The sequence below is a fragment of the Spinacia oleracea genome, chromosome 6, assembly GCF_020520425.1.
Source record: "Spinacia oleracea cultivar Varoflay chromosome 6, BTI_SOV_V1, whole genome shotgun sequence".
Classification (NCBI taxonomy): Eukaryota; Viridiplantae; Streptophyta; class Magnoliopsida; order Caryophyllales; family Amaranthaceae; genus Spinacia; species Spinacia oleracea.
Genome location: NC_079492.1, coordinates 94,738,675 through 94,763,953, shown reverse-complemented (window position 1 = coordinate 94,763,953; position 25,279 = coordinate 94,738,675). Strand labels below are relative to the sequence as shown.

General features: G+C 38.7%; 1 protein-coding gene across 2 annotated transcripts; it reads right to left on the bottom strand.

Moving 5' to 3' along the window:
• Window positions 1-13,082: 13,082 nt before the first annotated feature.
• On the bottom strand, window positions 13,083-22,319 carry LOC110776136 (B3 domain-containing transcription factor FUS3). Of its 2 annotated transcripts, XM_021980690.2 has the most exons (6): window positions 21,095-22,244; window positions 14,748-14,837; window positions 14,486-14,586; window positions 13,970-14,016; window positions 13,807-13,883; window positions 13,083-13,714 (listed from the first exon to the last, which is right to left on the bottom strand). In XM_021980690.2, exons 1-6 carry the CDS (start codon window positions 21,434-21,436, stop codon window positions 13,397-13,399), a joined length of 975 nt encoding a protein of 324 aa, XP_021836382.1. In that variant the 5' UTR covers window positions 21,437-22,244; the 3' UTR covers window positions 13,083-13,396. The 2 variants fall into 2 exon arrangements, with proteins under 2 accessions (XP_021836382.1, XP_056689709.1); XM_056833731.1 differs by lacking the exon at window positions 14,748-14,837 and having other exon boundaries at window positions 21,095-22,319.
• Between the last annotated feature and the right edge of the window lie 2,960 nt (window positions 22,320-25,279).

Genomic DNA, 25,279 nt, shown 5'->3' with positions numbered 1-25,279 from the left:
CGTGCCTTGTGGGCTTGCTCGTCAAGCGATGGGCAGGCTCGCCTGTCGATCGTCGTGCTTCCGATTCGTTTTCCGATTGAGGAATTCATTTCCGATTCGAACAATATTTACGCTTCCAACAATATTTTTGATTCTGACAATATTTTCTGATCTCGACAATATTTCCGCTTCCGGTAACATTTTAGTTTCCGGCAATATTTCTGATTCCGGAAATATTTCTATTTCCGTTAATATTTTCCGAAACGAACCATATTTCCGTTTCCGGTTCGACTTCGATAATATTTATATTTCCGTCATGAACCATATTTCCGCTTCTGGTAATATCTTCATTTTCGGCAAATATTCTTTTTTTCCTTTTGATGATTTTAGCTCCAACTGGAACCAACATTCATCATTTCCGAATGTCCATAATTAGAGTATTTACTGAATATTATATTCACCTAAATACTTGATCCGTTCACGTACTATTTGTGTGAACCTACGGGTTTAGTCAAGAGTAAGTTGTGGCATTAATATTATTAATATATTCCACTTAATTGAACTGAAGCGGCCACTAGTTAGGCATTCAGATCACTTGATCTCACTGAATAATTAACTTGTTTAATTAATACTGAACCGCATTTATTAGACTTAGCATTAAATGCAAACTTGGACCAAAGGCATTATTTCCTTCAGTCTCCCACTTGTCCTTTGGGACAAGTGTGCATTTCCTAATTCCTTCGCCGCTTGATGCATGATCATGAACATAAGGTAAGAGTAGTCATCCTTATTATGTCCAGAGGTATTTCTCGGTGTCAGAGTTCAACTGATCAAATAAACAAATAATCATAGCCTATGATTCATCTGAGACGACCATGAATTTTACAGTTTCTAGCTCTCCGAGTGGCCATGTACAACTTTCGGCATCTCATCCCGATTTATGGGAGGACAATCCCAATCTTGTGATCTTGAGGTTAGACTTCGTTCGATAGGTGATTACCTGAGATTTTCCGTTATAGTCTCCTTTTACAATGCGACGTTTAACAACGTCAAAGTGACCAGTTCTCAAACAAGTAATCTCAAATCACTCATGTATTGAGAATTAGTGTCTAATAACATAATGATATTTACTTATATATGACAGATTTTCATCTCTTACAGTAAAGTTTCATAGGTATGTCCGATACTAATATCAAGTAAGTATCTATGCAAATGATTGCGACATTTCCATGTCATCATAGTTCCCGAAACAGAACTATTAGTCATCTTGTATTTCAGTCTTCTAGCGTTTTCTATGCGTCCACTTTTATAGAAAACTTCCGACCATGACTATTTTCAACTTTTGATATTCAAGTTCACTTGATAGATGTTTCTTATTCACATGAATGGTCCTGACAGTCTATCTTGAATATATTGTCATATTCAAGGGACTTATTCATTTAATACTAAACCAAGATTAAATGGAATATCCTTAAACCACTTCTAAAGTCCTTAAAGAATAAGTGTTCGGATTTTCTGAAGAACTTCTAAAAACCTCCAAAATGTCCGTTTATGTTTGTTGTTCGCTTCGAAGACTTTCGAGGGCTATTTTCTCCCACTTGTCATTTTGGAAACGAATCTCTAGAAGGACACTATTTCGAGCAAACAAACATTATGTCTCAAAAATTCGTGGTAGAAACAATACCCTTGTGTCTCATTTGAATAAATCACAATGAAACATATATCAATACTTCCCACTGAATTTAGGAACTCTTAGATATATATTATTGAAAAAGATATTATGAAATTACTTTCAATAGTTTTGACGAATTTTGTTTAGTTTGGTGGTAGTTGAGAATTTTGTTTAGAAATTATAGGAAAATTTTTATGAGTCATCATTAATTAAATCAAGTACCAGTTGACTTCAATCATTCCAATTTAGATATACCATATCTTATGGAGCTCGATCGTGAAATTATAACACACAATCATTGATGATCATTCTTGGTCTTAAGTAATCATCATCATGATCAAACCTAGATCTTTATGATTTCCTGCCAAGTGGATTTTATACTTCTGAATCTTTGAACTAGCCAAACATATTCAACCTTATATCACCTTGAGTAACTAAACCCATATTCACTCAAACCCAGGTGAAATAATAAAGTCATAAAATCTTTCTTTATCTTAAAACTCTAGTGTCTAGGAGTTCTAACAATAGTTTATTCTTTTGTTACTTTCAACAAATAAGACTAGTTTGTCTTGAATGATCTAAAAATCACTCAACTTTTGAAAGTCCATCACTATGGAGCTTTAGAATGTTGATTTGTTGATATGGTCTAAGAAACAATTCCAAATATTAGTGGAACTCAAATCAAGATATTGATTGAACCTAGCAAAGTTTTTATTGTTAAAGGTTTGTTTGTTTTAATACATGACTCAACCTGAAATGGCAATTTCATTCAAAAAAAAACATTGTTTTTGTTTTCCTTCAATGTGAGTCTTTCTGTGTTTGAAACAAAAAATTAGGTATGCCGATTATGGAACAAAATAACCATTAAGTTCCAGCCTTGAAAGGACTTAAAACAAGCTAGATGACCCTACAATTAATGTAGCAATGCCATGCTTCATTTTCCACTTGTAGTTCATTAGTGTAGCATAGCTTCCATTGTTTGAGTTATTACCGAAGTAAGAACCTCAAGCGGTATATTACACCATGGAAGTTTTATTTCTAGGTCACTTATCTTTAAACATAAACTTGTAGGTAGAAACAAAATTGTAAATTCCTTTCACTTGTTCCTTATTTTCCTATTTCTTGTACCCTTTCTTATAGTCTTAAGAATTAACTTCTCTAGTGTTGACTTTTATACTTTGTTAGAAATGTCCAATGTCACTTCAACAAAGTTCGTACCATTTTATTTATGTTGAAAATTATGCTTCAACTAGATGATCTCACCAGAAGATTCTAAAGTTCTCAAAGCATCTGATCTATTCGAATGTCTAGAGGCTAGACCCATTCGAGAATTAAATGAACAAAGATATTTGGTTGTTAAGCATTGGTAAAGTCGAGTGTTCCACTCAATGCTTTATGATTTCAAAACTACATTGTATTTTGAATCCACAAGCACCATTTGGTTTGCTATTCGACTTTGTTAGTCGAAAACAACCATAAAAATCTCTATAAGAAACATACATTTTAAATTTCTCATTGTAGACACCTACTTTTGTCCCCATTCCCGAAAGGGAAAGGTTCGATGATGAAAACATAAATCTCCACTTGACAGCGCATCTCCTTAAAATAAACGAATCTCAATTCTCCTTTTCATTTCACCCGTAACCTGATATTTATAGAAAACTGCTATTTATGGAAACCTGCTAAAAATAGTAACTGCCGTAAAAGGTAGCTTCTAAAAGTGGCAAATCATAAAGGATAGAAACCTGTCAGAATTAGGTGTTGCATTCCAACATAAATCCTAAATGAGATAGAAAACTGCGAGAATCCTATTCCTAATATGATTCGGAAATAAGAGTTACGTATTAATTAAAATCCTAACGAGCCTAGAGTTCGTAACGGGCCCAGACGCATCCCGTCGCAAGGTTAATACGCACTAAAAGACTCGATTAAGTCTCAAACTCTACGGATTTCAGGAATCCGAATCTGACTAAGAAAACAGCCCAGACCCTATTTTCAACGCCTGGCTCTGGGCGCCGAAATCTTCGGCGCCCAGGCCTGGGCGCTGAAAATACCTGTATTTTTTCCTAATTCTTTATGGATTAGAACTCTGCAATTCTATCTTTCCACGAACTCTTCCCTATAAATACAGCCCTAAATTCGACGAGAAAAGAACACACACACAATTCATATTCTGAGTATTGACTCCAACCCTTAGCCTAAGCCTTACGCTGCGAAACTGTTCACGCGTTCTGTCGCAATCGATCCATAAATCGAACAGAACGTATCCTGTCCTATAATTGAGATTCGTTAAATAAAAAGGAGAAATAGCAAAGTCAAAGTGGTTAGTTTTCTGAGAACCGTGACGCACCTCTCAAGGGTGCGTCGTAATGTGTCCCTTTTCGATGATTTAACTGCTTTCCTCGCCCTTTTATGAACTGTTAAACTAACTAAATCTGATTGTTCTATCACGCCTAACAAATATAATATTTTCGGGAAATTGGATTATCATGCTAGGTCCCTTAATACTACTTAAATCAGATAATCACGATCGATCTAGTATTATATGTTGCATATTGCTAAAATCAACTCAGATTAGTTTAATAGTTACCGCATGTCCCTTCAATTATTTATGCTGAGCTAGTAAGGATATCCTGCCTCTGGAGTTATCGACGAGCGAAGTACTCCTCTCGGTAGTTACAGTCCCCCGAACCCTCAATCTCTACCTTGCGGGTGTATGTTGAGAGATCCCCACACCAGGGATCACAAGGGAACCTACGGTCGTCGTGGTCAAACATAATTGCACTCCCTTTATGTCACGATAACCGAATTTTGTCAGTTTTTCTCATTGTCGTTAAAAACTGAATGGCGACTCCTATATTACTAGTCAATTGGGTGTATACTCACAGGAAATCCAATTACACTTGATTGAATAAAAGAATCGTCACACCCACGAGGGACGAGGTCACGCATTAGCCTCGTGCTTTTTCGACCCCCTCACAGTGGCGACTCCACTGGGGAAGTGAAGGAAATACTCGTGCTTGTAGGTAATCAAAATAGCCGAAGGGTGAAACGATCCTACCCCGCGTTTATTTCCCCATCAAGTTGGGACGACCTGAAAATCAGCATATTAATGTGAACGGGCAGAACCGCATAACGAATCTCGGCTCCCTCGAGAGTTGGGACTAAGGATACCTTTTTCCGCCAATAGGGGGGTGCATAAGCCGCGCATGTTGCCCACTCGGTACTTGTGCAGGTAGTACACCTATCCCGAACCCAATCGCTCGCTCATTAGGTCCCTCTCGCCTGCATGCCCCCTTGGCTTGCACTTGCGGGTTGGCCTCTTGAGCGAAATTCGTCTGTTGAAGACACTACCTCGACCGGGGCATGTGTTGGATCTACGATAGAAGCGGTACCAAGCCAGGGGCAAATAAACTACCCATAGAAGCCTATCATAAACTACGTGGCATATTTAATTTTCAAATCCATGTTTGTAATGTAGTTATGTGTAGCGAAATATGTGATTGTGTGTGACAAACTATCCTAGAAAACCAACGACCTTAAAAATTACCCAAACATTCATAGACTAATTTGCCAAAGAGTTATACCGAAATACGTGTTCCGCAAACCCGAATGATCGCCACAAAAATAAGCGACGCTCGGGATGGCCTGTAACGAATCCCACAAACGCCGCTACGCGTAAAGGACGTTATTAGGCAAGCACGCAAATCGAAGCCGCATAAATAGAAGACAGAAAACGAGAACCAGCCAGGGACGCATTTTCAACGCCCCTGGCTGGGCGCCAGAATTTCTCACGCCCCTCGCTGGGCGCTGAAGTTGCTGCTTGGCCTTCTGGTCAAGCGCAGCAGCCTCGGTGCCCGCGCAAAAGGAAAATACGTAGCACAAAAAAAATGTCCGTAAAAAGAATTGCTACGAAGGCGTAAGAAAAGCACTCGATTTCAAAAGCGACTCGTGAAAAAATTAATAACTCTTTGCGTCGTTGTTAGGCCTCCTACGACGGCAATGCTCGACACTAAAAGTCGACCATGCAAATAATTATGAATGTCACACGGGCAGAGATTTTCGAAAATATAAAGAGTTCAAAAGTGCACACATAGCAGTCCAAATATACTAGTCCGACTTAAGGGTAGCCATAGAATGTCTAAAAAACCGACTCACGAAACGAACTAATGTGTCTCCTACTCCACAACAATAATGCAGGGCCCCTGAGTACTTGCCCGTGATAGCCATCAAGGAACGCGATGGAAGAAGCATATCCCGAACATCTATACCTAGAGGTCGCACAAACCCAAGAGATGCATGCTCTGGGACACGACCCTTTACGTTCTCAAAGGCCACTCGCCCCAAAGAATCATGCTATGCCAAAAACGCTCCACAACTCACATGCTTTCGGGCTATTGTTTGGGTTAGAAAAGAAAAGAGCGAAGAATGAAACAGAAATTATGGCATTAGCTCTCCAAGATGAAGTGTTCGATCCTACTAAATTGATCGCTCCATCACCCTCAAAAGATGACCAAATCCAACGAGGGTGGCGCAAGACTTTCAAATGGACTAATGCTCGTGGGATGAAATTCAAGATATCTGCGGGAGAGGGTCCGATGTACGAAGAATTAGAGTCTGAATCTGAGTCTGACTCCGAGTCCGAACCTAGAAAAGTTGTAACCCCTCCCAAAAATAGTTTAGACCCGGAAATCTCTACTCCAGGAGATCTTTTTGATGTAATGCTTCATGACTTTAATAAGATAAACAAAACTTTTGAGTATGTGCCGCTTAAAAATCCGAGTAATAATGCAGAATGTCTCGCCACTAATGAGCACGAAAAGAGCTAGAAGAGGAATATACCGAACTAATGAAAGCTGTAAGTGAACAAGAACTCAAAACTCCTATAATTGAGGACACAGAATCGGTAAATACTGGAACAGAAGAAAATCCTAAAATTATTAAAGTTGGCCTCACCTTAACTCCCACTGAAAAAGCCGATCTAATCTCCACTTTGCGGGAATTCGAGGGTGTCTTTGCTTGGTCCTACAAAGACATGCCAGGAATAGATCGAGAAATCGCTGAGCATAAAATTCCGCTAGATCCCAAAATGACGCCAGTAAAACAAAAGCTACGGCGGCTCAAACCAGAGATAGCCTTGAAAATAAAAGAAGAAGTCACTAAACAATTAGACGCCGGCTTTATAAAAGTCTCCAACTACCCAGAATGGGTGGCCAATATTGTCCCCGTAGCTAAAAAAGATGGACGAGTGCGAATGTGCGTAGACTTTCGAGACCTCAACAAAGTCAGTCCTAAAGATGACTTCCCTCTACCTCACATTGACATACTTGTAGACAACACCGCAGAGCACGCGCTCCTCTCCTTTATGGACGGGTACGCCGGATATAACCAAATACTCATGGCAGAAGAAGACATGGAAAAAACAACTTTCATTACCCCTTGGGGTACATATTGTTACACTGTAATGCCTTTTGGTTTGAAAAACGCGGGGGCCACCTATCAAAGAACAGCCACCACGTTACTCCATGACATGATACACAAAGAAATCGAGGTCTATGTGGACGACATGATCATCAAATCTAAAGACCGGCACGGTCACCTCCCGGCACTTAAAAAGTTCTTCACCCGAATCTTGAAATATAACATGAGACTAAATCCACAAAAATGTGTGTTCGGGGTAACCTCGGGAAAATTGCTAGGATATGTTGTTAGTACGCGAGGAATCGAGATTGACCCATCTAAGATCAAAGCCATTACCGAAATGCCCCCACCAAAAACTGAAAAACAGATAAGGAGCTTCCTAGGAAAGCTGCAATACATTAGTAGGTTCATTTCCAAGCTTACTATGACTTGTGAGCCAATATTCAAAAAATTAAGAAAAGAAGAAAAGGTCGAATGGGATGAACAATGCCAAACTGCTTTCGATAAAATCAAAGAATACTTAAGCAAACCACCTGTCCTCTCCCCGCCTTTGCCTGGAATCCCTTTACGCCTATACCTAACCGTCACGGATACTGCAGCGGGAGCTATGCTCTCACAGTGTGTACATGGATCCGAGCGAGCCATTTACTACTTGAGCAAGAAGTTCATACAGTACGAGACGAGATACACAGAACTTGAGAAAACCTGTCTCGCCCTCGTCTGGGCATCCAAAAAACTCAGACATTACCTATTGGCCCACACTGTTCATATAGTGTCACAACTAGACCCCTTAAAATACATGTTCGAAAAGCCCGCCCTAAATGGTCGCCTGTCCAGGTGGTTAGTCATGCTCTCAGAGTTCGACCTAAAATTCATGCCAGAAAAAACAATCAAAGGAAGAGCGGTAGCCGAATTCCTGGCCGAGCATGCCACGAATGAGGAAACCACGGAAGCTTACCTCCTCCCCGACGAGGAACTTCTGATGATACGAGACGACTATTGGACACTATACTTCGATGGCGCGTCCAACCAGAAAGGATGCGGCGTCGGAGTTCTCCTAGTCAGTCCCGAAGGGGCCCATATACCAATTTCCGTCAAACTTGACTTCGAGGCCACAAACAACGCCGCCGAATACGAGGCCTGCATAGTTGGGCTAGAGGCCGCAGTTAGCCTCGGAGTCAAACATCTACAAGTCTTCGGGGATTCTTCCCTAATAATCAACCATATATCCAAAAGATGGAAGGTCCGAAGCACTAGTCTCTCAAAATATCAAGCTCACTTAGACCAAATAGTCGAGCAATTTGAAGAAATCGAGTATACGTACTTGCCAAGAGACGACAACCAATTCGCGGATGCACTAGCAAAGCTAGCTTCAATGCTCAACATCCCGAGTGAATGGGACGGAATGACCCTTCGGGTCGAGCGAAGGAAAGAGCCGGCTTATTGCTGTGCCATAGACTCCGAACCTGAAAACACTGAAGAAGAACCATGGTACACGGACATCCTTCGTTACAAAACAAGTGGGAAATTCCCCCCAAACACCTCCCCGCGAGCACAAAAGGCCCTACGCCTCCTCGCTTCACAATATAGCATAATTCTGGGAGAACTGTACAAATACACGCCGAATAAAATCAAGTTACTTTGTGTCCACCAAAACCAAGCCCAAAGACTAATGGAAGAATACCATAACAGCGTGTGCGGACCCCATATGAACGGAAAAATGCTATCCCGAAAAATATCCCGCTCAGGGTACTATTGGACCACTATGGAAACCGATTGCCATCACTTTGTAAAAACTTGCCCAAAATGCCAAATCTTCAGTAACCTTAACCATTTGCCTCCCTCAGAACTATACACCTTCACTTCTCCATGGCCCTTTTCCACCTGGGGTATAGATATAATCGGCAAGGTAACACCAACAGGCGTAGGGGGACACGAGTACGTTTTAGTCGCAATTGATTACTTCACTAAATGGGTAGAGGCAGTCTCCTATGCAAAATTAACGGCCAAACATGTCGCTCGGTTCCTAGAAAAGAACATATTCTGTCGATACGGGGTTCCACATGAAATCATAAGTGACCAAGGTTCCCACTTTAGGGCCGAAGTCCAAGACCTGCTCGAAAAATATCATGTCAAACACCATAAATCCTCTCCCTACAGGCCGCAAATGAACGGCGCGGTAGAGGCGGCCAACAAAAATATTAAAGTCATAATCGAAAAAATGGCCGAAAATTATAGGGATTGGGCCAACAAATTACACTTCGCATTATGGGGCTATCGAACGTCAATCCGCACCTCCATTGGAGTAACACCCTACTCCTTGGTATACGGAATGGAAGCAGTTCAACCGATCGAGTTGGAAATTCCCTCCCTCCGGATCGTCCTAGAAAGCAAGCTACCCGAAGCTGATTGGGTTCAAGCTAGGTACGACGAGCTCGTCCTTTTAGACGAACGGAGGTTGAGAGCTTTACATCACGTGCAAGTGTATCAAAAGCGCATCGCAAGGCAATTCAACAAAAGAGTCAAACCTCGAAATATCAAAGAAGGCGATTTTGTATTAAAAGAAGTCCGCGCACCTACTACGGACCCTCGAGGAAAATTCCGGCCTAACTGGACAGGACCATATTTTGTAAAGACCATCGTACCTGGCGGAGCAGTCCAACTAGCTGACATAGATGGAGCGGAATTCGCTAACCTCATGAACTTAGACCAATTGAAAAAGTACTATATTTAATAAAATTCAGTCCGGAGTTAAGACATCTAATAAAACACATTAAGACTCATAAGCAAACATTCTGCGCATTACTCTAAGCAAACGGCATAAAACTCGATAAAGTAGAAAAAGCGAAGGACAAAACTTCAACGCCCAGGACTGGGCGCTGTTATTTTTCACGCCCAGGCCTGGGCGCCGATATTTCCTTCGCCCTTGAACGGGCGTCATTCTCTCTTGCCACCTATCCTCCCGCTTCTGCAAGTGTTCGTACTCCTTTTTCGAACCATCAAAAGAACCACGAACACTTGGGGGGGGGGGGGGAAGCAGACGTGTAATGAACACCCTTTCAAAAAAATTTCAAAAGCTAGAACTAAGCGCGACCTGATTCTGACAAGATACGTAGACAATCCTTATCAAGGATTCGGTCCAATAAAAATTAAAAAATAATGAAGTCATGCAACGCATTAAGAAGAAAGGATATTGCAAAGGGCACTATACCTAAGCCATGCACGGGCAAGACCAAATAGAAGCCACAAGAACTTTCAGGAACAAGCCCAACAAAGGAGTATGGCACGAGTCGGCAAAAAAACAAAAAAAATAGTGAACATGCATATGTAATACCCCAAGTAGTCGGTTAGTCTAAAAATATGTGTACACTCTTGTATGAACTCATTATTTTTTCGAAAGTCTTTCCCTTTTCAAAATTCGTCGTTGGTTAAGAAAGCTAATATTACTATAATATGTTAAAACAAAGCCCACGGAAGGCTCAAAACATTCTTGCACCAAAAATCGCAAAAAAAAAATATATATATACATGCGGAGTACAAGAATGAATATGTACAAAACAGGAGGTAAGCCTAAGACTCGTCATCGGCTCCATGTCTCCAAGCCTCGCCGGTCCATCCACTCCACTCCCCGTGGTATGAGGGCCCCCAGCCAGAATCACCCCAAAAATGAGGCTGTGACTGCAACTCGGGGCTAGGCTCTCGGGCCACCGACACGGAACGTCGCCTACGCTCCTGCTCGGACCTCTCCCCGGAAGAACTCACCCCCGCGTCGGAACGGCGACGCCGTAGGGGCGAGTGTCGTGCCCTCTCTCTCTCACGATCGTGTCCCCCGCCCGAAGGACCCGCGTCGTCGGCCCCGGCGCGTCCAGCACCCGTCTACAAGAAAAGACAAAAAAAAAGTGAGTAACCGAAAGCCAAACAAAAGGTGCAGATCAAAAGAAAAAAGAGGGCACATTACCCGAGTAGAGTGGGGGCTCCTGCAAGAAAGTGCAGATCGGGCTCGAACCAACGCGGACTTCAACCGGTTGATCACCCCCACCATCGCGTTGGCCGTACGGGCCGGAACCTGAAACAGGAATGTTAGTAAAAAAAAAAAAAAAAGAGAAAAAAATATAAGAAGAGTGCACAAAAAAAGGTGCATACCGCCTGTACTCCCTCAGGGAGTGGAGCATGGAAAACCCGGTCTTCCGAGAAAGTCTCCACAATCTCGGATCCACTCTCTCCAGTGTACGAGATCCGAGCATCGGGAAGCACCCATCCCCCCCAACGAAGGGTCAGGACACTCCTGCACAAAACACAGTAGACATAAACACATGGGCACGAGCATGAAAACACTAAAATCAATACGAAAAGAGAGGGCAACTTACAGCGCCAGGCTCCGGGAGACGAAGAGAATCCTGGATAAACTGGTAATAGCTAGCTCCCTCTATCACCAACTCCGTCGCCGGCACGCCAGTACTCGAGTGGACCCTCCACGACTCGCCTATCGAGCGAGTAGACAACATGGTCGCAGGCGGAGGCCTAGGCACCGAAAAAGCCCGACAGTCTGCATACGTACCCGCTCTCCCAGGTACCAGACAGGGTCCCGGCGGCCAACGAACAAGACCCGCATCTGGCTCAGGGCATAACTATCCCTGACCGAAGCATGAGTACCCCTAAAAGAGAGCCATGGGGTCCAAACCACCTGTTTTTGTACAAACACGGTCAGATATCGCACATAGAAAATAAAAAGAATGACGAAATACAAGATAAAGGATAAGATTCTGCACATGCTCAGGGTTCCCGTCCCGAATGAGATCCCACACGGTATCGGGCGGTGAACGCACTGTCAGCTTCTTCTTCCAACCCCAACGGCGACCGGCAGTGAATTCCAAAGGCCTCTGCCCCTTTCGGGGAGCCAGCCAAGGTAAGTGCTCAAAGGCCCACAGCTGCAAAAGGAAAATAAAACATCAAAAAGAGGCCCGGTAAAAGCGAGAAAACAAAAGAAAGTCTAGGCACATACCTCGATCAAACGCGGCACTCCCGCTAATGTAATCACAAAGTGACGTCTTCTCAGGTCCGAGTCGCGTACCGCCAAACTCATCTGGCCGACGAGCGTCGCATAGCCCAAATCGCCCCAACGATAGTCACCCAGTGTAGACACGTCCTCCACCATGCCTATCCACCTCGGGTCAAAGGTGTCAGTCGGACCCGATAGAAAAGTGGAAGTAATGAAATGGAGGTAGAACAGTCGAGCCTGTCTCAAAGGCGACTCCTCTACCCCATGCTCTAAGGCCCACATCAGGTCAGCGAAAGGTATCCCACGGGGCTGGTACGAAGGTAATCTCCTACCCATCCACGAGTCCAGGAGCCTGGTACCCTCAGCAACAGTCGGCGATAGGCCATCCGACCTCAGACGAACGGGGTTCCCTGTAAAGGTCAAGCCCGTCAAAGCCGTGTAGTCCTTGGGAGTGATCGTCATCTCGCCCCAAGGAAAATGGAAGGTGTTGGTGGTATCCCACCACCACCTCATGAACGACCGCAGAAAGGACAGGGAGATGTTAAGCCGCAGTATCTCCCAAAAGGTCTCAACCACCGGAAACAGTGAGCTCGCCCTCACCAAGGCCTGGGCGTCCGAGCTCAGGAAGCTAAAAACGGTCTCACTCGTCGCTGCGCCATAGCCGCGAACCGTAGTCTCTCTCCTCGCGTGAAGGCGGGAAGTCACGTGGTGCTCTAGGTCGTAGTGCAGATCACGGCCGTCGTAGAGCTCAGGGCCCACCCATAGGGGACCCGCGCCAGTAGACTGACGCGTCATGCCGCGCTTCTCGTGGCCACCAAGAGGAGGTGACGACTCGTCAGCCATGCTGATCAATAATACAATAAGGCATTATACCTTTAACAAAACTGGCACTCACACCAATCACTAAAGGAGTGCATTCCACTCATAAGATGGAGTCATTCAATTTTTATTCCCTAAGACATGATGCTAAGTTCATATCGAGCAAAATGTTGATAAAAGTTTAAAACGAAATATACCAAAATGTTAAATGAAGCTTACAACAAAATATACCAAAATGTTGATCCATGAGACCATGACACATACAACATTACTTGAGCTTAGGCAACTATTTCCCTCCCTCTTTTTTTCACCCTTATCAAACCCCGTTATTTATAGCTACATTTTTTTTCCCAAAAAAAATTAAACAGCATGGAGTGAGCTTACCCAGCAAAGAAGGGAAAAACAACTACACTATTTTACCCTGCTATAACATATAAAAGACGGAACATCGTCTTATGTTTCAGGGCAATTTAAGGAGTAAAATTTTCAGAAATTGATGTTAAACTTTAATAGAAGTCCTCGAGTGACAAATTGTCAACAGATCCAAAGTTGTCGAAGCTATGGCCACCCATCCTTGAGTTGTAGTTAGTCACTGACCCACCAAGAAAATCGAAAGGGGAGTCGTTTAAGAAGCTGGTTGTTTCGTAAACAAATGACATGCAGGCACTGTTATTGTTATTATCCTCCATGTTTCCTGGGTCATTCCAGCTCAGTTGATTGTACCGGTTTATCTCGAAATTATGCACCTGGAAGTAATCGGTTACAGTATTTGTTGTATACTCGTCATATATCTCTTTCTGTGATGTCTTCTTGGCCTGAATCACCTGCACAGTTTTTGGGATTACTAATTCACGACTTGAGATTATCTATGTACAAATGTTAAGAAATAAGAGGAGTTTAAGAAACCAGTAGTTACATAGGTAAGGTCTATAATGTCTTGATAGACCATGATGAAGTCCCCAACCTGCAGGCGATGTGCAGTCACAAAGTCCCCTAGTACAACACAATACAGTATCAGTAAAAACAGCATGCAGATCGATAGTTTGAGAAAGAACTCAGCAAATAAACGATGCTCTTACCAGTGTTTTCTAGGACATACATCCGACTGTTGTTATTAGGCCAAAACCTGAGTACCAAGGTTCAGAACAAAAAAATCAAGTGTACATACGCGTAAATAAATCATGATGATAAACAACAAAATTAGTAAATAATGACGATTTAAGTTATTTCCCTTGTCCAGATTAGTAATTGGCTATTCAAAATAATCGGACAACCAAATCTGAACCGAGGTAGTATAATTTGAGACTAGCTATTCAGATCTTCAGTCTCAATCCAAAAACGGTAGGCCTTATGTTCACTTTTGATTTCACGTAATTTAGTTTAGTGGTACAACGGAACTATCTAGTATTCATCCACGTTGTACCAAGTTATAACTAATTCAAAGTTGTTAAAGAAACAACATCTTCAATTTCAAAGCTTTGTAGAAGACATAGCTTAAAAGTTTGAACGTCCAATGCATCTAGTGAAATTTTATTTACAAAATATTGTTTACAGGCCAATTACCGTGGCGGAAATCTTATTAACATCATATGTACCTGTATTTGAAGTTCCACACATGAAGCCCATCCATATCATCCATGCTGAAATAAATTCCCTCTTTAGTTTCTAGATGTGGGAGGTGTGACTCGGCAGCTTTCTGAAATGAAATATTTATATAACCTTTCATTGAGATTTCCTTTCTAGTTTTCACTACATATATACGATCAAATTCATGATTTAATATGACAACAATGTGCATGCTTCAAGATAAGAGCTAAGAAATTTTTTAGTGCACATTATGAAGTTGATGTATAACACCTTTGGTAACACCATCCTCCTCAAAGAGCTTACATCACTGTTCTGAAGCTGCTTTTGGAATAAAAACCTCAATCTCCTTGGATCAACAACCTGAAACTTGTGAAGGAAGTGAACATTTGCAAATAACAACATGCATTGCTTAGTGAATGACTTAATGTAAAGGATTATATAATCAAGGGGAGAGGACTGAGGTTTAGTCCCTATTCCGTTCACCTTATTTTCTACTAGTATTTATTTGAGGGCTAATAAGTTTAAACAAGGAGCTAATATGTTCATAATATTAAACTAAAATAAGCATGTGAATAAAACGCAACACCTTAATTAGGGTTCAAGTCTCACAGCTCTCACTACTATCTACTTTGAGAAGTAATGCCAAATACTAAGACATTTTATCACATCATTTTCATCTACTCCTCGAACACATTACCACCCTTTCTAGTAACAAGGGAGAGAATATTTCAAATATATCAAGCGGTGGCATAACATTTGCAACGCGAGAGCATTTGCCTGTAACTTTCATTAAAACCTAATTCTTTTCTTGGAAACATAACTCACGTCACGAAAAAGATACGCATTATTCGTTTTTGGTAATTAACAATGAACTTAGTGATTCTTAAACCTTAAGGTTTTGTTCTCCTCACTTTATTTGCATTTGTTTCAGGTCTAATAATAAGATATGATACAGGTCAATAAGTTCAAATGAGATACGTTTGAGGCTAATAAGATAAGATAATAAAAGATAAATTCAAATGATACATTTTTAACAATGTCCAACAATTTCCCATAAGGGCCAATTAAGAATATAAAATAAGATAAGACTAATAAGTTCAAATACAAGTTAATTAATAAGATAAGATAAGATAAGATAATAAATGAAAATTCAAGTGAAGAAAACACTATCCAAGACATGAAATTTCATACCTTAACAACTCCCAATTACATAATTTGTGTTGATTGAGAGGTTTTCGTATAATATAATTCTTTTTTATCTCTTCAAATCTCAAACTCAAAAGAAACTTAAAAGAATTGTTGTGCAAGATAAGTATTCTTATGACCAAGATAATGTTTTGTCCAATTATTTCCTTTCATAAAGGGTTAACTAAAATCATGTTACCGCTACCATTCCTTCTTCCCAAGTCAACAAATTTCTATGAATATTAAATAATTCCTAGAATATTTTTGTTCAAACCAATCTTGTGAATTCCACAGTAATTCCTAATAATGTTTAGGAACATTGGCTTTAAATAATACCAACTATCTCTGATGGGTGCTAAATAATAATAATAATAATACCAACTTAGGTATTTGCTGTAAATAATACCAACTTTCAATAATTGTGTGCTAAATGATATGACGGAGACTAGAGTAGGAAAACAGGGGAATAATAATCTAACTGAAATATTGTTTGAATATTATAAAATCAATAAAATAAAGTAAACTTTTTATGTAACTAATTTAATTGTTTATTAAATTTAGCAAAATTATTGTGGGTTAGTTGATCAACAATTTGAGTAGCTATAAGTTTAATTTGTCGTTTAATTACCTTTGATTGTATTTAAATATATTTTTTAGTCAGTAACAAATTTAGTTAGTCGAAGTTGACTCGGTTTGACCCTGGTCTCTTTTTGTAGTGTTGTTTGGTTTATGGGAGCTGCTGTTCCAATTATACATGTAACTAGGGGTATGTGTTTTAAAATACCTGACCCACATATCCTGACCCGTTGACCGACATCCAAATAACTGCGTAATAAAGCTGAGTTTTTTTATTTAGTGGGTCGGGTACCCAACCCGTTAAAAAGTCTATAATCCGAGTCGAGTAATGGGTTGAGGTTTACATAAATCGGGTACCCGAATACCCACATCTTTCACTTTTCAAGAATTTTTCTCACTTCCAGCCATGGTTTCAGTCTTTCCTGCTTCCATATCTCTCTCTCTCCAGCAACCCAATGGAGCTTACAATTTCCTCCCTTCCTCTCGCAATGCAACGATGCCTACCAAATCATTATTTTTTTCATAATTAATCATGCCATGAGTGGACACGAGCCGAACCAAGCCGAACTCTAATAGGCTCGGCTTGGCTTGGTTATTTTTTCCCGAGCTTGAACTTACCTCGAGCTTGAACTTACCTCGAGCTTAAAAATCCTTATCGAGCAAGACTTGATAAGAATTCTTTGAGTTCGAGTCGAGTTTCGAGCTTGTTCGAGCCTTGATTCGATAAACTGATAAACGATATTCTACCAACATGTACAATAATATTACTAATAATTTTCGTAATCTAACATTATAATAGTATTTTTCTTGGAAGTGTTATGTAAAATATTTATCCCTTATTTGTAATTTAATTGATATTTTGGACAATGGTATTAAACGATATGTAAAAATCTCATAAATATGCATTATTATTCTTAAATTATCGAGCTTGCGAGCTTTCGAGCCGAACACCATTGAGTTTGAGTTTGGTTTGTTTAATTATCGAACCATAATTTTAAGCTCAAGCTTGGTTCATTTACAAACAAATCGAACTCGAGCCGAACTTTTATCGAACCGATTCCAAACTGTTTACGAACAGTTTTGTTCGTGTCCACCCCTATGAGCGTGGATTGGTGTGGTTTGTGTCTTGGTGGAGTGGAATCCATATTTCTTTGATATTTTTCTTCGAAAAAGTTTAGTAATTTGAGTAGGTTGATGAATTACAATGGAAAATAACTTTTTAGGTAGTAGGGAGTTATTCTTAGAAAAAAACATTCGAATACCCGTGAGTTCGTGACCTGACCCGGGATAAACAGGTTCCCGTTATTCGGGTACCCGGTTTAAGCAAGCTGGGTCATCGGCCGACTTTTGAACTACCGGCGATATCATCTACCCGCTTTTTTGAGTACCCAAAAAGCCGGGTTACCTGGTTATGAACACCCCTATATATATATATAATTTAAGTAACCATTTTGGTAAGATTAATTAATCTTTGTTAGTGAACTAAATTTCCAGTTAGCTTTTATTTTTTGTTAGTTAATTAACAATTTTGGTCATTCAATTAAAACTTTTAATAATAAAAAATTCCCTAGTCGGAATATTATTTTATATTCATACTCCGGGCATATCATTTAGCACACAATGAATGAAAGTATTATATACAACAAATACTACTCGTATTATTTAGCACCCATAGACGATAGTTGATATTATTTAAAGCCAATTTTCCTTATATTTTTATAGTTAATGTTGTTACTTCACAACCATAATTTAGTCGTGGAAAGGATAAAAGACATGGTTGGTGTGAAGTTTAGATTTATCACTAACCCTTGGTAGTAAAAGACACAACTAGATCTCAAAAACAGTAGGATCATATCTTTTAATTGCAATATGGATATTTTGATAAATTCTATAGGTTTAAGATCTAGACATAACAATAACATTAACCATTTTTTGCTTGTTTTAATTAATGCACTTCCCTCGAGATCATCATTTTTAGAATTTCATTCCCTAGTTAAATAAAAATAAGTAAAATTAATCCGGAAACTAATTGTTACGCTTAAAAATATATGAAGTATATATCATGAAGAAACCAAAAAGAAATTCCTTCTTTAGGTCAACGATCTCTTAAGGTAAGAGCCAGATTTAGAGGGTTTTTTTTGTTTGAGTTAAATAAAACGAGCTTTTAGTGAAAACTTAAAAGCTACGACACATGGAAGGAGTATGTTAGTATGGAATAATTAGATTTCATGTCATATATGTAACGCTAACGAAGTATTACGTATGTCGTTATTACATTTAATTTGTATTTCTCGTCGTGATGTTTCCTGCCTTCTTTTATTTTGTAATTAATGTGTCTTTTAGCATGTAGATACAATCATGCCGTAGTTGGGAGGTCCAAATAATGGCATGTTCTTGACTCAACTATCAAATTAATTGGTTATGCACTAGTTATTAAGCCATATGACGCCAACAAGGTATACGCAATCAAATTCCTTACATTCGTATTCTTTTCCCTCCCTCTAGTTTGTGGTTATACGTATGTCGTTTAGCGTGTCGAGACAGTTATATCGAACTTATGGGAACTCAAACTTGGAGTTCTCTCAAATCAACCATCAAAACCGACTAATAAGAGTTCAAGATTCGAGATTCACACGTGGTCCCTATCTAAAGTCAAGTATATTTTTCTACTACCCATATTTGGTTGTTTTTAATTCATCATATTCATCAGCAACATACTCGTAACACGGCACATGCAGGACGAGGACACAAAAAACTAGCTAGGGTTTATAGTCCATGATCAATATAATTATTTTTATATTACTTTTTATAAAATTAGTATCGTTTTATTGCTAGATTCTATTCATAGCTAACTAAATAGTTTCTGTACAAAAATAAAATAAAATAAAATGACCAAGAAAACTCTACAAATGAGAAACCGATCCGAGCTAGTGTTTCACACTCAATTTGAGTAGGAAATGAAAAGGTTGAACTAGAAAAGAAAGTTTACCATCCTTAAACAACAGCTGCTTCAAAAACATTTGATAAATGAAAATATCTAATGGGAGAAGATTTCACAAGGAAAACATTATACTCTTTTGAATGGAACTAAGAACGTATCAGAAATTCTTAATAAGCTAGCTAGTGTGCGTAAACAAGATTGTCTTACTTAACATGTATGACGGACTATCATGCACATTATATCTAAACGCGTACAACAATAGACTACCATGCATATCACTAAACACATACGACAATAGCAATCATGCACATTGCTAAACACGTGCAGCCGTACGCGTTATCTATATATATAACTATGTACTCCTTTCTTTACAAGTTATAAAATACTCCGTACAAATCTATATACTTATGTAGTTGATTTGATTATATCATTATGTACTTATATATGTTCACCTATTATTATATTTAAATAATAATGCTCTGTTTACTAACTAAAAGTATAGAATGTAATCTTATGTTAAACCAAGTAAGCAAAGAAGGGAGAAGACAGTTGGAGCAGTGTTGAATGCAGAAGCATAAGCATTGCCAATTAAGCACTACCAAACAGGTTTCACCGTTTGGGGCCACCTATACTTGGACTCGTGCTACCTTTACATGGGGGGTGAACATGTTACTCAATTTTTTATTTTTATAATTTAGCCAGCTAGCTTTATATTGACGTCATTTTGGTCAAAACTATTTAATTAACTTTTGGAAAAATGAGATAAACTGATAAATACCATGTTAAAAATATAATCAATTTTAGAATACCTTCAATTCACTTTATTTTTATTAATGTGAACTTAACTAAACCAGCTTTAGTTGATTTTTAATTGTAACTGTATTTGGCTGCCCCTTATTTTATTTTTATTTCTATTTTCCTAAATTTATGTCATCTGAACTTAAATTTTTCCTTTCCCTTCAAAAAAAAGGCCACAACTTACTACGGAGTACTTGTATTTGAGTTATGACAGTTTGCGGAGGTAAACTAGTTTAATTGTATCAAACTCGCCGAATCTAAGAAGTGGGAATGTGGTATTGAATCTGACCTGATCACTAGTGACCTGGCTCCTAATCTGTACACAATAACAATAACAACAACATTTTAAAAAAAAAAAAAATTATGCTAATTTTCTTTATCTTACATTAATGTTGTCTAGATTTTATATAAAAAATATATATATATAAAAACAGCTCTTTGGTACTCCCTATTAAATAAAAATTATATAATAAATGGATATAACGATTGGAAAAAAGTCCTGTTAGATTGAACGATCTAATTTATGTTTGGATTAAAACGTATTATGATTTTCTAGCTACTAAAGCAAGTGAGAAAAGATGATTATCTACCATATTCACAAAATAAAAATAACAAGGGAGGAAAAAAATTGCGGGGTCATGGAAGAATTAAATCGGAAAATCATCTAATAAAGCAGATCTCATTATAATAAAATTTGAAGATTTATTTCGGATATTAAAAATTAATTTGTTGGTTCCTAAAACATTAAAAAGTAGCAAAATTCAACAACCAAATCTAAAGTTCTAAAAATGGTAAAAAAAAAAAAAAAAAAAAGTCACAAGAATGGAATGAAATTAAAATAAAAAATTATCTAAATTTGGTGTGACATTTGTTTTAAAAAACTCCAATTCAACTATTCAAGTATTCAACGGCTAGTGTACGGTGGTTGCAGGGATCCGTAGGCAATCCCAAAAGAAGGTAGCGAAAAAACACAGTTAACTCGGTCCAATTCTCCTGGGTCAACTCACTCACCCAATCATTCATTTTAATTAGAAAAAAAAAACATGAGATTACAATGAGAAAAAAGAAATAAAATGGTGCAAAATAGAGAAAGAAATTAAGAATAGAGTAAACTTACACGTGCAGGAAGCGGCACGTGAGAGGGTGTGGCAGCAGCAGAAGAAGCAGAAGATGCAAAAGGCAAGAGAGTAACGGAGGATCTTCTTTGCCTAGCCATCCTTTTCTTCCTTTGAATTTTATGCTCCCCAAAGTAACCACCTAAACCCGCCATCTGCCTCGTCCGGTTCGGGTTGTCGTTGTCGTTATTGGGAATCGTTGTTCCTTTCCCGCCCATCGGTGTCGTCGAGTTAAACAAACCACCACCACCACCAACACCAACCCCAACATTTGGACCAAACCCAAGCACCTCGTTTTTTAAACCACTATTTTCTCTCTCCTCCATCATCATCGTCATCATCATAGCAGCAGAGCCTTTCACACACTCGCTCTCTCACTTAGGGTTTATTTGTCACTAGATTCTAGAGAGAGTAAGAGAGAGAAAGTTTTAGAGAGACATAGAAAGAGGCTGCACTCCTATCTGACTGACTCCACTGAAAAATGTGGAGCTCTTTTTATTTCCCTTTTTTTTTTTTTTTCAATTTTCACATATATGATTTACTGCTATAAATAGCAATGTACAAAAATCCAAATATATTTATAAATTGACATTATTAATTCATAAACCATCGATAATAAATCACGATTCCGAGTGTAGGTTTGGTGTGACATTTGTTAAAAGACCGTTGATCGTAACAGGGTGTGATATTTCCAAGTAGAAAAACTTACTACTTTTGTTTTAGTTTACTCTAATGGTGAGTGAGTTGGGGAATTTAACCATGGTTAAAATCATAAATAATATAGAGGAAAGAGAAAATGATCTGAGTTAAAGGGGCGGTGGAAAAGAGACGAATGGTGAAACGAGGGAGAAGCTTACAGGTGTTCGAAAAGTTCTGTTTCTAACTCAAACCCCCCCAACTGAATTCAATGGCGCTTCATTTTTTTTTTTTTTTTTACTATTATTATTTTCTTGAATGACGAAAAATTTAAAAGGAAAACGAAAATAGATTGAGACGAATATTCCAGAATTAGTGCTGAAGGAGGGGGGAGGTATTACTTGCTGGAAGAGAGAAACTAAGGTTTTAAATGTTAATGGGGTTTTTTTGAAAATATGTAGGAGAGAGAAAATAAAGAGAAGTAAGTGCCAAGAAAATATTTGTAACTGATTTGTCTCGCGCGCAACCTTCGTGCCCCACGTCACTTGTAACGGTGCTACTTTGGTACTATTACTAGTACTATACTACATTACTACTCCGATCACTTACGCTACTTGTGGACTTCCGACGAGATTTAAGTCTCAAGACTTGCTATTACGTGCTTTAGGTGTTATTTGAGTCATGATTTTTTTTTTAATCGTTTTGGACTAGATTATAATCCGTATGTAACCGATGGTATTTAATGTAAAGGTAAGAATTGATTAAGAGGAAAAATATATTATAGTTCTAGTGTGAAAAGACTTGCATATATTAAGAGTGGACCATATTTGAACTGTTTATGATTTTAAGTTTTAACCATGAGAAAATCATGGTGGACTTAGGAGGAAATATGTGGTATCTCTATTATATAAGTGAAAAGGTGGGGTTATTTTAGTAAATTTATTTTTAGTGTTATTTGGATTACTAAAATATCCCACACTTATAGAATATGGAATATAAAGACAGCCTATCCAATAGGAAAACCCCAAAGAAATATTTTAATCAATCTAGCCCCTTAAATAAATTTTTACCAGTTTAATCAATCTGTTTATATGTGTTCGACTATATATAACTTATATGTTTCTCATACTCAGCTCCCTCTGTATTTATTTAAGAGATATACTTGGTCGGACAAGGGTATTAAGAAAAAGAATTGAATGAAATAAAATAAAAAGGCAAGTGGGGTTGGGTAGTGTAGACACCTAAATCGTGTCTCCCATATGGGATGATGATGATACTATTATCCTTGTTAGGTGGTTGGTACAACTCCATGCGGAAGTCCTGATTGCTAAAGCACATTCCAAAGTCCAAGATCCAGAGTCCAATTCCCAAGACCATTCCCATTACCCAACTCAGTACAAAATTCAATTTCCAAAAATCAATTTCAAAATCCAAACACAATCTCATCCAATGGACCTCTCCATTGGCTTTACAAGGCATTTTCCAATCAAAGTGACACTAAGCAATCCAAATTCGGGCGCCGACCCACAAAACCGAGCAAGCCGATCATGAGCCCCGTCCCGTAAAACCGAATTCGAAAACCCAAAAATGGCTAGTTTTTAGTCGCAAAATCGAAGCCTTAATCATTAAGCAAATGCTACTTGTCAAAGTTCGTACATTTCGTACAAAGGTACATTCACAAAAGACAAATGCAATGACGACGTCATCGTCCTTGCGTTGGCGTTTCCTGTGCCACGTCAGCGGCGCCGGACGCAGGCCTCTGCGCTGGGCGCAGCTGGCATTTGGCGTTTAGCCATCTATTTTTCTATTAAAACCCTGATTTCCAAGCATTTTAGGGCGCCAAATTAAATCAGAATCAGGACGTTGTAATTTCGAAATTCAATCTCGAAATCAAAATACAAAAATCAACTTTCAATCCTCAAATTCCTATGCAATTTCAAGTGTTCAAGCAATTGGGAGCTCTATAAGGAATTCCAACCTAACCCTAACTAGGTAATTCTGAATCCCTACTCAAATCTACAATGCTTTCTATTCTTCTACCTTTCTAATACAAAAGTCCTATGATGTTACCATCTAGGGTTCATTCCTTTTGGTGACTAGGAAAATCATACAAAGGTGTCATCTTTGGGGAGGTTTCATTCTTGAAACCCTCTCCAAATGATTGTCCAAAAACACCATTTCCATTATGCCGTACAATATTCAATTTTTCTTCCAAAATGATTAGTAAAGTTGACACTTTTGTTCTCAAAAGTGTCACTTACAACAATCACATATTTTTACAAAATCAACACTTCCTATGATTCAAGTACAAAGTTATGGATTCCATGATCTTTAAGGTTGTTTGTAATCACTTCCTTAAACTAGAATCATTTTCAAGTTATGGAGCAAATTAAAGGTGAAGCCTTTTCAACATTAAAAGGTTTAATCTTTGAGATTCAAGACTCCACATTTCAATGTTCAAGTACAAGTTTCATTTTCAAGATTCTATGATGTTTAAGGTTGTTTGTAATCACTTCCTTAAACTAGAATCATTTTCAAGTTATGGAGTATATCAAAGGTGAAACCTTTTTAACATTAAAAGGTCTAACCTTTGAGATTCAAGACTCCTAAGTTCAATATACAAGATTCAATATTTCAAGTTCAACTTCTATTACCCGAAATCTAAGACACTTTTGGATGAGCAACTTGTCCTAAAGTTGAGATTTTTAGACTTGAATCTGTGTCGGACGCACTTGTTATTAAGTAGTCGTTTGGCGTTCGGATCTCAAATACAATAGTGCAATTTTAATATCGCAATTTCAATATCGTCATTTCAATATCGCAATTTCAATATCGTCATTTCAATTTCGCACCTTTCAATAATGCATTTCAATATCGCACCTTTCAATAACGCATTTCAATATTGCACCTTTACTATTACTATTTCAATTCCGCACTCTTTACTCACCTTTTTTTAAGGTGATGTGGTTTTGTAAGCACTTTCACTAGTAGAAAAAACCCTTATTGCAGCGGGCTTTTAGACCCCTGTTGCAGCGTACATCGTATGCTGCAACTGGGGGGCCTGCAACAAGTCTGAACTTGTTGCAGCGTACAATGTTCGCTGCAAAAAGTGATTTGTTGCAGCGGGCTTTTAGATGTACGCTGCAACAAGTGCCAAAAAATTGGCAAAATTTTGGACTTGTTGCAGCGGGCTTTTAGATGTACGCTGCAACAAGTGCCAAAAAATTGGCAAAATTTTGGACTTGTTGCAGCGTACATATATATGTACGCTGCAAAAGACTCAACTTTTTGCAGCGTACATTTATTTGTACGCTGCAACAAGTCTGAATTACTCAATTTTTTGCAGCGTACATTTATTTGTACGCTGCAACAAGTCTGAATTTTTGCCAAATTTTTTTCCCTTGTTGCAGCGTACAACATATATGTACGCTGCAAAAAAGCACTTTTGGCGGGAAAATTCTAATTTTGTTTAGGGATACCTAGAGTGCCTTGCACCAAATATAGAAACCTGTCAAAACAATAATAGAATAACGCAACCTGTATAACAAATA

Bases quoted from the DNA above. Each gene is read 5' to 3' on its own strand.
- LOC110776136 (XM_021980690.2), bottom strand. From the start codon at position 21,436: ATGATGATGACGATGATGATGGAGGAGAGAGAAAATAGTGGTTTAAAA. The intron at 13,884-13,969 runs GTAAGAGCATCG...GTGTTGTACTAG, and splicing joins GTATGTCCTAGAAAACACTG to GGGACTTTGTGACTGCACAT. The intron at 13,715-13,806 runs GTAACTACTGGT...AAAACTGTGCAG, and splicing joins ACATTATAGACCTTACCTAT to GTGATTCAGGCCAAGAAGAC.